This window comes from Epinephelus moara, chromosome 14, assembly GCF_006386435.1.
Source record: "Epinephelus moara isolate mb chromosome 14, YSFRI_EMoa_1.0, whole genome shotgun sequence".
Taxonomy (NCBI): Eukaryota; Metazoa; Chordata; class Actinopteri; order Perciformes; family Serranidae; genus Epinephelus; species Epinephelus moara.
In genome coordinates, this window is record NC_065519.1 from 16,792,664 (window position 1) to 16,808,461 (window position 15,798).

The 15,798-nt window shown below is 43.6% G+C and overlaps 1 protein-coding gene across 5 annotated transcripts in view; it reads left to right on the top strand.

The window, feature by feature from the left end:
* The window catches only part of qkia (QKI, KH domain containing, RNA binding a), an 81,884-nt gene that overhangs the window by 32,153 nt on the left and 33,933 nt on the right, over window positions 1-15,798 (top strand). For all 5 annotated transcript variants that reach the window (XM_050061215.1, XM_050061217.1, XM_050061214.1 and 2 more), the window contains exon 3: window positions 8,606-8,722. In XM_050061215.1, the coding sequence (XP_049917172.1) occupies window positions 8,606-8,722 (117 nt within the window). The remainder of the gene's footprint in view (window positions 1-8,605; window positions 8,723-15,798) is intronic.

Here is a 15,798-nt window from a genome sequence, read left to right on the forward strand (position 1 = left end):
TTACCCACTTTATCCTTATGCTGAGGTCACACCTGCTCGATGGGGCTTTCTCTGTCTCACCTACGTGTCCCCTGCTCTGGTTTCACCAGTAGATAATTAGATTGTCCTGGTGTCCCAGTGCAGCATGTCAATTCTACCAAAATAACTTGCCTTGCCAGCACGCCTCTTCTCTAATTCCCTTAAGTGTGCCCCTCTCCTGGCCTGTGTGTACTTGCCGGTGTGCCCCACATCTGTCTGTAAATGTGTTTATGTGTCTCTATCATTCTGTCTCCCCGTGTGTCTGCCTCCCCACTCCCTCACCGTTCTTCAAAGTCAGCCATTTCCTGATGTCGTCAGTGGTGCAGAGCGCTGTGAAGCGTCACCGTGGTGACTGCATCTTGACTGACAGCTGAGTCGCAGGCTATCTGATAACTTCAACCTTCAATTAAATGCTATCTGTGGCTCCGCTCCTTTCCCGAGCAGACGCTCACACACACATTGATAGGCAGCTGACTGACAGCTCAGCATGTCATTTCCGTTGACCTTCAGGCATCTGATAGAATGTGTGACATGTCTTTTAAGTGCATCTCTGTCTCTGCTTTATTCCCTGTGTGTTTGTGTTTGCCAACTGTTAAATGCCCAGGTGGGTTGCGGGCAGGTCAGTGGGATAGTAAGAAATGCTTAGGAGTGAAAATACACACATGCACCCTCAGACACCACCTCTGCTGTGCTGACTCTATGAAATGGGACCCTCGGTTGGATGTAAGCTGTTGAGCAACTGCTAAACAGGACTGTTTGAACTCCTCTCGCCAGCTTGAAGAGGCCTGAGAGAAGAGAATGATCACTTATATAGATAGGTCTGTAAAAACATATGCGCACTACCTCTGTGCTGCTGGTGTGTCTGTGGCATTAGTGTTTGTCTGGTGTTTCGGGGGTTGTCATGGTACTTTAGGGTTGTTTGCCTCAGTAATGGAATCCTTTTAAAGCCCCCCCACACCCACAGTTTCCCTTCTTCCGCTTCACTCGTCGCCTCTAAACTAAAGATCCTCAGCGGAACACGTGTTTGATCCCCCTGCAAGCCTACATTTTTTGGTTATTAGTCTGTGTTTTGAAGGCAAATTAATCCAATCGAACGCTGCAAATGACTTGTCGGCTTAAAAAAAAACCACGGAGTGGTTGATCAATAATGGCTCTATGCACTCAGATGTCGGAGACGGGAGATTGTTTTCTTCTGTTGTTGTTCATCAGTGTATTAAAGCTAGAAGAGAGGCCCCCATCAACTTCGCCTTGTCTCATCAGGGCTTTCCACAGGCATATGGAGTTGCCAGCCAGTGGGGCCTCTACTGTGATGTCATACATTTATTTAGGTATGACGCACAACTTTTAAATTGTGTTATATAATTTTGTCATACAAGTCTTTTGTGTGTGTGAGCATTAGCTCTGTCAGGTTATGGAGGGAGAGGAAAACTGCTCTTCATTGCCCACTGATGCTTCACTTGGACTGCAATGCACAGAGATTTGAGAATACCAAAAAAAGAGGCTCTGGTGATTTGAGCAGACAGGATGTCCTGGACCTTTCTGTTTCACTGCAGTAAAATAGCCTGGTCCAAACCAGCCAGTTCCCTGCACAGGGAAAGTCATTAAGCTTGTTCCCATGAGGGTGTCATCACTTATCATGCCAGCTCCTGATATCCTTCTGACCCCCTTAAGTCATTACCAGTCCTGGAAATGTACCGCCCCACACCTCACCTCACCTCACTGATAGAGCAGCAGAGTGGAGGATTTTGATATCTCTAGCTAGCCAGCCATGCATGATGATGATAATTTGATGAACGGATGGTTTTCTGGTTAGCTATTTGATGAGGAGGGTAATTACAATGATAATTTAAACAGAGAGTACTCTATTTGTTGTAGTCAGTTAACATGATGAAGGGCAACAGTGTAAGCTGTTAGATGTGTATTTATAACTGCACTAATGCCAGTGATTGCTTGCATATTACCAACTTGTGCTTGTATACAGTAAGTAGACGGTGTTTAGTGCTTCCTCAGGGTGTTCGTCTCTGCAGTCGTTAAACTGAGAGGTGAAAGCAGAGAATGAAGGGCAAAGGAAGCAAATTGACCACACAGGAATCAAAGGCTGCACCAGGGACAACTTGGTGTCAGCCCATACAGTGTGTGCACAGACAGGATCCCACTGAAACAAGACCAATATTACTTTTTTTTGGAAGGATCTCTCCTGTCTCTCCATGCTCTGGCATGCAAGTACCAACTGAATAATAGTGACAACTGTCAGGTTGGAAAGGCCCTCTTGTAGGGATGGGCTGATGGGCTATGCCATCATCCATCATCGATGGCTGACAGTCCAGAGCATCTTGATTTAAAATCCCCCGCCCCTCGTCTGCACCGACACCGGGGCACAGGTTTGCAGTGACGCTAATGGCATTTATCGCATGCTTAAAAAGTAACAGTTTTGATTTATCAGCAGGGCACAGATTGATTTTTGCAACTGAAGGTGGACACCAGATGGGCGAAGCGGCACTTTTTTAGTGACCAAGTTTATCAGAGCCGCCATGAATATTTGCCACTGTCACTGATCAATATCCTCTCACATCTGCTGGGCATACTGCCATTCTTTTTCCCCTTTTATTCACTCATATATTCTGCAGTTGCATCACTATGACTAATGTTTAAAATATTTTTTAGAATCAGATGATATGTTTAATGAGGTAGCTTTTAGGCTACAGGGAGGAAAAGTATATCAAAAATCATAGTATGATATCATCATTCATCACAATCAACATCATCATATATGAGTTCAGTCGACATGGCCCAACCCTACCTTCTTGTTTACCCTTATGAATCTGATTGGCTGTCAGTCGGTTGCCAGTCAGCTGATGTGTGAGCAAAGATGATGAGTGAAATAGCTCATGATTGATCGGCTGATGCAACTTCAGTGCTTTGCCTGAAAAAATGTAATTCTCTATTAAAAGGATCGGATCTTAACCAGAAGTCACCAATCTAAAGTTGATACCATCCGTTTCTCTCCTTCCTCTGGATGAAAGGATTGTGGATAAGGTAGCACAGCATGGCAAGCATCAGTCAACAGCTTCCTCAGCTCTGTCAAAGGGCAGTCTTCTATTGACTTGTGATTAACTAACACTCAAACGAACCCCCCGAGTGAGAGGCTAAATGTTGTTTAACGTCTCCCCACTCATTATTTTTTTTGTCTTTCCGCAGCTGGCTTATCTAAAACTTCACAAACTTTGCTCTGTGCTCCCTTCACTCACGTCTTCTAAACTTCTAGCTGACATCAATCTTTACGCTTTCCATCTCTCCGTCTTCCCTCCTCTGTATTTCCACCCTGCCTGCAACCCCAAAATAAACCCAAACAGAATTATCAAAGGAGCCATGGATTAGGCGCTAAATGCTGGATGTGCTGAATAGAGCGCTTTGAAGTCTATAGGGCTTTGAGGCGAAAATGTCACCATTGGAATCTAAGTCTAATTTTTGACTCCTTCATCGCCCCAGACTCACCTCTGTCCCTCCTGTAGATGAGGCGTGCAAACTGCTGGAGGTTAGGCACCTGTCTGCTCCTTCTTGCTCCTTTCCTTCCTGTCCATTTACTCTGTGGAAAAAGTATGTAGAGCTGCTGTGTACATGTGGTTGTGAGCATCAGGCAACAAAGCTAAGTTAAGTCAAATGGATTAATTGAATGAGGGAACATTTCTGCCCAAAAATGAATGAGTGATGAACAGCAAGGAGGTTGTGTGCAGTCAGAGAGAAACACTGCTTCGTGCTATGAGTGGCCCGTGCACATGGGAGGATATGCAGAAGAGGAAGGGCAAGATCCCGTCTACTAAGACAAAGGGGAAAAGGAAGCCTGCTCCATTTCCAGAAGCCATGAATGGATACAAAGAAGAGTCTGTGTGGAAGGAGAAGGGAGCAACTCTTTGCCCTCTGTGAAGCCTCCAAATACTGTAACTTGAAGTGAAGTGAGACAGAAGGTATCTTAGGTATGAGGAAATGGGGAGCTTTGCTATGATGAATGGTTAGCCATTACTTTGGTATGAGCTGTTTCACACTGATACTTGTAACATTACGGGAGGGTTAGAATCAAGTGGACGAGGAGAGGGATGGCGGTGCCTGGCGTAACCACAGATTCCATCTTGCTCTGATACATTGCACTGAATGAACTGTTCCCTCATTTCCATAAGCCCAGCGAGGCCAGCTAATAAGTGATTGGTATTCTCCTCCCGGCCTGGCCCGGCTCTTCGATAAGCTCTGCGCGCACACAGCGAGAGCCCCCTCAGCATGATCTCATTTCCTGTCTCCCCACCACTGCAAACAAACGCCGTCAAAGGCACAATTGTTCTGCTTCCCTGAGCATTGTTGGTGAAACTGCTGTTGTTTCTCAGTTGTTCACATGAAAACAAACCACCAAACCGCACACGCGCGCAAACCCGTGCTACAGTCAGCTCTGGGTGCAGAGGGTGTCTGCGAGAGTTCACTCCATACATTGTGGTATCACACACACACTCGTGCTCATAAACACACAGTGGCGTAGACGTAGATATGCTCACAACATAACCCGCCTGTGGAGTAGCGATAACTGGGGCTAAACAAAGGCCCTTTAATGTCAGTGTAAGCCCTTGTCCTGAAGGGGGCTTTGTGTGTATGTGTAAGCGTGTGCACGTCCGTCTGTCTTTCTGTTTGCTCACAAACTATGTTTGTTTTTACTGTATGAGATTTGTGTGTTTGAAAAATTGAGATAAAATGGAACTGAAACAGAGGAGTAAGGGAAAGAGTTGGTCCACCAGGGGTCCTAGTGTCTCTAATCGTCTAATTCTTTAAATGAGCAGAGGAAATAAGGGTGCAGCAGAGATACAAAGAGGAAAAAAAGAGTTTCCTCGTCAGCAAAACACATAGTTTATGCATGTATTCTGCTTACCAGATGGGTGCTGACAGTAGCGCCTGATTAAACAGAGCTGGTAGACATACTTTTTTTTTTTTTTTTGGCAGTTGTTTTGTTCGGTGCAGAATGGCCTATTGCTCTTTATTTCTAGTCACTGGAGGATCAGGCAGCAGTGGGGGGAAACGTACCTATTGATTATAATCATCAGACTTGTACTTTGTTTTACATTTGTTTTTGTTTTCTATTGTTAAAAGCCTGTTAAATTTCGTCAGTAGCGACTGCTTCAAGGGCTCCTAGAGGGCACAGAGCCCTGGAAATCCAGCCAGAATGCCGTGGTGGTTCCCAGACATTAGTTGATTTTTGTTTTTTTTAAGACCTCAGTCTGGGGAGCCAGTGGAGTTGATGTAACAGCAGAAATATAGGAGATGAAAACTAGCTTTTTTTAGTAGGTGCGGAGGAGGCTGGATAGTTTAGCAAGAGGAGGTGAAGAGCGGATAGTGTATTTGGCAGTGAGGGCACTGTATCCATCCTACTCCTCTGGCTGTACTGAGTGGAGTTCCTGGCAGGCTCAATGGCCCTGCACCCCTCTGATAACTCACCCGCTTGGCTTTCCATTGTCTCTACATTCCAGTTGCTTAAAATGGAGGTCACCTTTTCTAACAACGTATCAACATCCTCGAGAAGAATGTCAAACCGTCAGTGCAGAGCAGGAAGCCAGGGAGCACAGAGAGCTATCCTCTACGGTTAAAACACTGAGCTGTATTCCATCGCCGGGGTGATTTTGGCATCGTTTTTATTTACACAGTTACACTTTAAATCGTGAGGTTTAATTAAGATGATTTCTCGTTGTTGCCAGATTGTGGCGAGATGCTCGAAACACAAACAGTCATTTGATGTGTGTTTGCGTTGAACTTTTCCTTTAATGACGTTTGTGAGTGACACTTATGGTAACTGCTTGGCCAGACATGACGTCTGCTCCACGCTGTGCCCCCGCCCACATGCATGTGTAAGTTTGTGCATATGCCTCTGTCATTATTAAAACACATCTGACACTGGTGCTGCAGCCTTCACCCTCAAGCTTTTACTCCATGGGGGGGCAGAGGCCGTAAAACCTGAGCCACACACATGTAACCACCATCTCTAATCCTTTATCCCTGAGCGACCTCTTAGATGAAGTCCTGCACGTAGAGTGGGTAAACTATGAGAATGTAGTGGCAGCGTTGGCCCTCCTTGCTCATAACAGTTCCCCCAGTACGGGGAAGACAAGACATTCGTGACATTTCCCCCCCCTCTGCTCATGTGTCATCATCTCTAACCTTTTCTCTTTTACTTTCTCTCAGCTTTCCTCCATCAGGCCCCCGCTCACTGTCAAGTGCAATTGTCATCAACATATTCATGTCCATAGAGAAACACATTCCACTGTCAGAGAGAGGGTGGTATTAGTGACAGAACGGCGGAGATAAAATGTTAAATGCTCCTTCTGTGTCATTTTGGGATTTTCCACGAAGCGACCACTTCATATTTTGAATCAGATATACTTTTTCCCCTACTCTTGTCTGTTTTTAATTCTGTAATCCAGCTACTGTATGTGTTTAATATATTTATGGCGGGGAAATCTGATGGGATGTGGACTGATGGAAGATATTGTAGCCTGTCAGGCTGGTGGGAGCCGTCACGTGTCCAACCTCAATGGAAACCTACGTATAAATATAAAACCGTTTGAAACCTCGCAGGTGTGCGTTTTGTGTGTGCCAAATGACAGCTAGCATTTTTCAAATATGGCACTACAGTTGCTGGCGGGGTAGGCTGTATAACAACACTCAGGATATTGCCACTGTAGCTTTTGTGTAATAGGTTAGAGGCCACATGTGTGTGTTTATGTGCGTTGTGTAGGAGCACACAGCAGCACCATAATGCCCACAGCTTGGGGTTCACCCTTGTCTGCGACGGTTGCTGTGATGCAGACAGACAGCTCTCTCCTGTGCTCCTTGAGGCCATGTGTATATATGTGTGTGCGTGTATGCATATGAGTCAGAAGCAGGCCACCGTGCATGGTTGGTGGCTGACCTCTGAGGACAGGTGCCCGTACATCCCTCAGTAGGCACACACTCTCATAAATAGCCCCTGCACCAATTTCCTGGATTCAAGTTAACCAAACAGACAGTTGCCTTGTGACAGAGACACACATGCATAAGGCCTGCGTAGCTGCATGCTATGATCATCCACAGGGACTCCAGCATCTCTGCAGCCACAGGGTGTGTCTTTCCTGCCTCAGACAGGCCACAGTCGCAGGCGAGCCCGGTGATGGGGACAAGGCAAAACAACAGCCTGGAGTTTTTGACTGTCCTCGCAAGTGTTTGTTTACGTAGTCGAGGGGAAATACACCGACATCGCGTTAAATTTGTAATCCCTCTGTAATTAAATGTGACTTCTCTGATGGCCTTTTGGATTTTGCAGAGGCATTGGTGCGGTGGAGTGCGTAAGCGGATGTGACTGCATTTAAGAATTTAATGCAGCGGTGTCACCGCTCATTGTAACACTTCAAGAGACGAACAGTTGTGCTTCTCATTGTCAAGGAAAGCTTTCCACTGTGTCAGTGAGTATTTGAATATTTCAGGTTTGGAAATTTTTGCTCGTGTAAAAATATCCCATTTTAATAGTGTCAGAGAGTCTTACCCATCATGCTCTCCACCAGCCGCCGTGCGCACTGTTTAAACTGTGGGGGTTTGTTTACCTCTCCATGCGTCACAGTGCTCCCCCTCTCTCCAGCTCTTCTCCTTTCCTTCTGTTTTTATTTTGGCTGAAAATTGTGTTGGATTATTTCAACACATTTTCCCTTTATCCCGTTGGAAGCCAGTTTCAAGTGGAGAGGATTACGTCGGTAAATACGTTTCCTTTTGGTACAAAGCTCCAAAGCCACTCACCAGTGAAAGGGGGCCTTGATAAGAAAATTGTGTCAAGCACACTACCTCACCTCAGAGCTCACCTCCCCCTCGTCACCCTGCTTCATTTTCCCCTTGTTTTCTCCCCACCATTCCCACCCAGACTTACGCCCTTTAGTTAATTTTCTATTTTATGTTCTGGGCCATTTTGACATCTAGTGGGGCTGATAAGGTAAGCGCAAGCCAAACCCAGTGTAGCCTGTGGTTGGAAATCAAGCCGGGCAGGAAAAAGATTCTTAAAATTAATCTATTAGAAAGCCAGTGCAAAAATTGCACGCTCTTCCTCCTTGGTAATATGTTTAAAATTCACTCCTTCTACCCCGTAGTGCTGCCACCATGGTGAGGAGAATAAAAAACAACCAATGCAGTTAATTTAGCAGTGCTGCAGGAGAAACTCTGGCTAATGGGGGGGCCACCTCTCTTTGTGCTGGAAAGTCAGACAGTGACGCACAGATGTAGCAGATTTGGTGTGGTGTGTGCAGTCGTGGCAGCAGTGGCCTGATATCCAGCAAAGCTGATGTCATGCTGCCTGGAAGCTCATGGAAAGAGGAATCCGTCTGTCTTTTGGAGTGTGTGTGTTCACAATGCTGCCTATTGTCCTGCATTCAGGGTGATCTTGACCATTTGAATTCAGCCCTTGTTAATGATTTTAACTGCCTTTAAGTATTTTTCCATTGTGGTCTGATATTATTGCTCTGATGTAAAGTAATATTTCACTCTCTATTCACCCGTAGACTCACCGGTTTATTTCTCTCTCTCTCTGTATCTGCAGTATAACTTTGTGGGGAGAATCCTTGGCCCTCGGGGACTCACAGCCAAACAGTTGGAAGCAGAGACGGGATGCAAAATCATGGTGCGAGGCAAGAGCTCCATGAGAGACAAGAAGAAGGTAAGCTCATCAGCATGGCAGAGTGCCCGGTGTGTTTAATGTGTTTAATCTCTTGATAACAATATTACTTATTAGATTCCAGTCACACAAGTAAGGAAAAAAAAGTCCTACATTTATTTTACTGAAGCAGAAAACACTAACTCTCACCTCCTTTGTTCCTCCGCAAGGATTCATTCTCTGTCTTGAGATATTACACAATAATGTGAAACTTGCTGGGACTGCTGTCATGCAGAAACATCCCACTAGCCCCTGTAGAGACATGAGGCAGACACACGCTCGGTGGATGCCTGGTGGCTGCATTCTGACATCTGATAGGGCTGTTTGCTGTGCAGTGGAAAGTACAGAAGGCAGTAGTAAGGCAGACGGCTAAGGCCAGGGGCAGCCTCTATTTCTGGACCTACTGAGCTGAAGTTGGAGACTTAAAAGGTTAATGTTGTGTGTCTACAAATCCTGAGACCCAAGGGGCAAACTTAGCAAAAACCCTTTGCCTCATCTTACCTGCAAATTTTTGGAATTGTTCCAAAGCTGATAGCAGTATTGGAAATGCCTCCGATACTGCCTAAAATGCAGAATTGGATATCGGCAGCTATGCTAGTCTAAGCACACATGTGATTCCACGTAATTTATTTATAGAATTAAAAAAAAAATCACACCCAGATAAAACAGCAGTTTTCCCGTAAATCAATTCCTCTTAGCTGCTATAAATCAGCAGCCTGCACAGGAAGTTGTGCTGTGCAGCTATGGGCAACTACTGATTTAGAGCAGTCTAAAAGAATTGACTTCCACTAAACAGTTTAACATTAGCTATTAATAGAATGTCAGCAATATAGACAACATTTTACACTGCAAAGCTCCACCAATAAAAAGGCTACATGTACTGTATGCAAGGCCTTAAGCAGGATTTATAGTTGTGCGGCAGACCCTAAGCCATTGTGAGCATTTATACTTGTGCGTACTGTGTCCATGTCACTCTGCAGTTACACCTCCAAAACACTAGTTGGCGGCAGAGGTTTCTGTGTCGTGCTGTAAAGTTTAGTTGATTCAAAACATGTGCGAAACACACATTTAACACACATTAAACATGGCTTTATAGAGAGACAATTTCAAACACAGGTACACAAATCGGCTTCACTATAACTCTCAGCATTCACAGACAAACACATTTTCCCCACAAATACAACAAGCTAATGTTTTTAGCACAAGCCTATGGCATTTTACATTTTATAAATTAGCCTAGCAGCTAGCAATCTTTTCCTCTTCTCATATAAAACCAGGGACAACAGCAACATTAAACAAATGTAACGTTACATAATTTGGCTTCATCACAACTCACAAGGTTCACTGACAAACAACTGTCTTATACTAAACATGTTTTCCAAACAAATACAAAATGCTAACGTTATTAGCACAGGCCTATGGCGTTTTACATTGTGTAAATTAGCCTAGCGACGAGCTGAGATTTCCTCTGCTCATACGAAGCCAGGATAAATCCCTGAAGGATAAATCACTCACAAGACTTAAAATGCTATTTTGTGGAGGCTTTATTGTCTTCACAATTTATTGTTTGTGTCTGTGAAATTAAAGTAAACAAAAGCTTTGTTTCCACTGAGGGAAATGGTTTCAGCTTGCAAAAATAGACAGGAAGTCTGACGCACAGCCTACTGGGAAGGCAAAAATGGTATTGCAACATCTCTACAAAATTTGCAAAATATATTTTGGCATTAAACAGCCGCATCACAACATTTGAAAACCAAGACTAACTGTTGCAAATCAGTGTTGATGAAAGTCTGTCAGACCATGTTTGATTGTCTTGCATTGCCCTCAGATCAGGTCAGCCTTGGAGTAGTATGTCATATGTCTAGTTGACTCAGGGTGTATTTCAGCTGCCTCCATATTGAATTTTGATGCACCGTATGATTCAGCCAGAGCAGATAATTAAACAATGAATGCCTAACCCTTGAATGCTACAGCAACAGCAACTTCCATGCGTCCCCAAGGGATTCCAAAGTGTGTCAGATCAGATTTGATGACGTACTTTGAAGTTACCGCGAGGACAAATTGACAGTTTTGAAAATTGTGGTATGTCAAGCATCTGTGCATGTATTGCCCAGGGGCTCCAGTTGTGTTATAATGGATGCTTTTGGCTGTTTTCCTATTTTGTTTTGTTTTTCTTCTTCACTGAGTGACACCTTTTTGGAGTTGTGTATTTGTTTTCAAGTCTCTCCGACTTTTCCTTTTTTTTCTGCACCTCCCAGTTGCTCTGATTTACCAGGCAGTGGTGCTATATGCATTTACATAAATCAGGAGAAGTGTATTTCATCCCTCTTCGTATGGGAATCACCTTCTCCACACACATAAACACACAGTGCATAGTAACAGAAACAGGATTTATCCACACACACAGATGTACACAGATTTTCAGCTGAGTCATAATCTTAGAAGCTCCAGTTTGCTGCAGGGCCAACATTTTCTTCCCTCTTTCTTTTTTTTTTTTTTTTATGGCTCCTCAATTCGTATTTTAATTTCTATCTCTTCTTCTCGTTTCCCTCGCAGTGTGTTCATTATCACAGAACGAGATGAAGATGCTCTGCTATGGTTCTTTCTTTGGAATTAGATCCAGAAGTAGTTAAATAGGAGGGGGGTGCGCTCAAGCATGTACAAACACAGGCGCGCACACAGACACACATGTGCTAGAAGTTTCTCTTAGCTCATTACATGAAACTATGATTACCTTCATAATCTCTCACCATCTGAGAATTTAATGGCGTGTGCCAGTTTGTTTTGGAAGGACTTGTTAAAGGGCCTGTGCAATTACTACACTAACAAAGGCCCAATATAGTTAGACATTTATAGAAAAATACAGCTGAGCAGGGTCACTTATTTACTCTGTGTTTCGATATGGGATGAAGTCAGGGAATAACCCAATATTTAAAATGTTTCGTAGATTGTCGTGGCTGGTTGTTAATTGAAAGTAAGAAGTAGATGGTATTTTTTAAGGTGGCAGACTGGGCTTTTAGCTCATATGTATATTAAATTATTGTGTCAGCTTTATACACAAAGCTTTATTTTCGTATTTGTCCACCAATTAAAACGACGCCTTCCTTCCTCACTACCCTCCTTTCCCTTACCTTACTCTACCCTGGTGTCTGCTTCAGATATTTACAGTATCAATAGGTTAAGCTGGGGGAAAAGATAATGAAAAAAACCCCACCCAGTGGCCTGCCAGCTTTTACATCCTCTGCTGTCTCCACTGTCAATAAATCACAAGAATCACTATAGCTCCTGGATGGCCAGGGTGTCATAACCGTGTCAGCCCCAGACAAAGCCTCAGCCGTAGCCTCCAGTCGCTGCATCCTCAACCTCAGTATTTCCAGCTTGATGCCCTGTGGCAGCAGAGGAAGCCGCGGGAGCAGCTTAGCCAGTGTGTTTATTCAGGATCCATTAGCGGCAGCGTTTTTATGCTCTCAATAATTCAGCTGGTTGCTCCCTCCTGGGCCGCACTGCCTGGCGGGGAGTCGGCTCACTGGAGCTATGCAGTGGGAGAGAGGCGGGCTGAGACTGAAGGAGGGGGGGGGGGGGGAGTAGAGTAAAATAAAGAACAATGGTGAGGGAAGAAAAGCAGATCAGGAAGACAATAAATAGAAAAGAAGCAAGCAGGTGAAGAGAACAATGTGACGCCTAACAAAGATAATGCTTATAATTAGGGATGTCCTGTCCCTGATCACATTTTATTTTGATAGCTGTCTTTCTGTTCTCCTCACAAGTACTATTGAATGCTGTGCTGATGTCACAATCCTTTTTAAGCTAGCCTTTGCTCTGTTAGCTACTGCCTAATCTCTCAAGACAGATTCTGCAATCTACATTGTAGAATCTGTCGGCAGCCCTGTGTGAAAGACGACTAGAGAGGGGGGGAGGGCGGGGCTTTGAGTCTGAACGATGCTGCGCTTTAGCCAATCACAATGGAGGGGGCGCGGCCGAGACGTTAAGGTGTCCCCAGGAAATGTGTACCTACAGAAACAGCAAGCTCCGCGTCCATAGCACGTCCATAGCGACCGCTCCAGTAATGCCTTCTCGTCAACGTGAAAAAATTTTTTTTTTTCCAGCGGAAGTCTGAGTTACAACATGATTGAGCTAACTGGAGTAGTTTCATGTCGTATCCGGCAACGGGGGGCTTTTAACAGATGACATCCTGATGTTAGCTTTGCTAACTGTCCCTGTCAGCTGCAGCCACTGATGCTTTCTAGACATCGTGATTTCCCATAACTGAATAAATACCACACATAGCAACACAAAACTGCTTTGCTAGGTCAATCATGTTGTAACTAAGATATTCACTGGAAAAAATATTTTATTCACGCACCGTTTATTGAGTTATTACCTTATTTTTATACAGTCTATGGTTATAGACAACGCTAACGGCTAACGTTAACAGCTAACGGTTAGCCCAGCTAATCTACGATAACCATATTAATTACGTGCACACAGAAATAGTAACGTTTGTTCAATCATTGTGTTTATAGACTTAACAAACATCAGATTAGTCTACACAGTGATATAGTGACGTGAAAAATGTGATATATAGCTAAACTCTGCTGGTTTTCTACCCGAAGTATTTGTAAACAACACGGCGATTCCCTGGGGGCACCGCTGGAAGTGAAGGGCGTGAGTCCCCTTCACTTCCGGTTAGTCGAAAAACTCCGGGCTGTGCCTCCAGAGGTAAAGGAAGAAAAAAAAAATTTCCAGATTGGCTACTGCCAAATACACTTTCTCATACAGGGTTTCTTTTATTCTAGATTTTCTGTTTATATTCAAATACTACTGCTGTAGTTGCTCGTACGTTTTTAGCTTGTCATTGTTTTAACAAAGATAAACGAGTGATTATATAACCATTTTCAACACAAGTCTTAGTCACTGTAATCACAGGGACTTTGGTATTTAAATGCCAACAAACTTATGTCTTCAGTCTGTGCTCAAATTGTTGTGAATGTGTCTACATTTAGGTAGTAGTCGATGCATATTTAGCTCAGAATATGAGAGAGAACCCAGCAGAAATATCTATGTATAATTTATGTATTGATATAGTAGTCATAATCACAGTATGAATGATAAAGTCACTACAACCACCTGTGCATCTGTGCGGATGGGACCTGATGTTCAGCTCAAATAACAGGAGACAGGAGAGACGAACGCAGGGTAATAAACCGTCCCAAGACTGCACTTCACGCTCTGATCAAACTAGACCAAACATAAATTTATTGTCATCATTTGTCTAAACATTCGGAAGGAAAAAGGACTCCTCCTGGAGCCTTATTCCAATCAAACTTTCATCTAATGTGACAGGTTGAGTCCCTCAGGTTTCTACTCTTACAGTCACGCTTAATGCAAAACAACAGCAGGAACAACAGCAATTAAATTACAGGTACTTTATATCGACCATTGCACAAGCAGAATAGGGGTTTCCCTCCCTTTTGCAAAAACAATTCCCTAATTCTATTTTGGCTACCATACAGTGTGAGATTACAGTTAGCACCTTAGACAGCTGTTTTACTTTGAGCCAAACTAAGTGTCCTTTCAGAGTTGCACTTTGAGATACACTCTCTATGAAATGAATTTCATTTGATTAGTTTTTTTTTCTGAATCTCCTGACACGTAATTGCTAAAATTGTGGTGTCAGCACGGTCACAGGCAGAACAGAATAGTCCCGAGGCTTTGACTAACCCCTGCCAGCGAGCAGATAGTGCCACCCCAGAGCACCAGCATTTTATTGCTTAAGAACTAATGTGTGACATTGCCAATCAATATGTTCAACTTGACTGGCCTGTTGGCACTGCAGCATACCCACTTGTTTTGTTTAAAGTTTAAGCTGACTTGTCTGTTTTATCTTCATCTCCTGGGCTCTGATTACAGTGCAACTGAAAGCTACTTTCTTCTTTATTAAGAGTTTATAGGGTGCTGGTATGTTGATGAGAAAAGCGATGTCCAGGTGTTACTTGCGGATAAGTGGCTAGAAATGAAAGAAGGCACTGGTTAAGGACACATAGATGGCAGATTGCACAAGATGTGGTGTCCCCTACCGCACAGTTTACTTGAGCTACAACACTGTTTACTTTAGTTGGCATTTGCTGGCTTTTTACCACTATCACGTAAGGCTGTCAGATGAAAATATCAATGGCCAAAATGTCCTGTGAGAAATATGCCAGATACATAAGTATAATCATTATAAGCATATTGTTTAGCCCAATGTTTTGTGACCCATAAGATATGTTGCCAAGACAACTTATATATAAACTTGCATCATGCAGACCAGATGTTAGGATTTTACAGCAAACATATCTATTTATCCATTGAAGTCTAGTGCTCACCAGCCTCTTCAGAACCCACACCACATCCATGGCAGTCACAGTTGTCCCCTTAGTGAAATTGACGCTATCACTGATAACATTCTCCAGGAAGACTTTCACCTCTCTATGGGTTCCCAAGCACATCAGACTGGAGATATACTTCACTCCACCATTGCGAGCCAAGTTAGACGGCAGATAGTGGGCTTGGTGACTTCCTGGATGTTATCATGGAACACCTAAAGGTGACGCTTGGCGCCTCCTTTACCAAGTTCTTTCCTCATATGCCTCTGCCACTCACCTCTGATTAGTCACTCTGCTCAGTAGACTGCTTCATCATTTAGCTTATTTTCAGGTTATTTAATTGGACGGACTTTGAATTAGGGATGCACCGAAATGAAAATTTGTGGCCGAAGCCGAATATTATTAAACGCTTGGCTGAGTACCGAATACCGAATATCATTGTTTAGTTTTTCATTAGTTTTTGCAGATGAACCCCCTCCAGATTAGTGTTGTCACGGTACCAAAATTGGATCCCACTGTACGATACCAATGAAAATATCATGGTTGTGAGTAGTATCACAATACCACAGCGAAAATGAGGCAGATGTGCCTTTTGTCATTTATAAAAAGATAAATCACTTTTCTATAATACATCAATGATATTTCAATGGAATAAATTACTTACTGACTTATTCATACTTCAAAAACAGCATCAGTCAGTGATTAACATAGGGG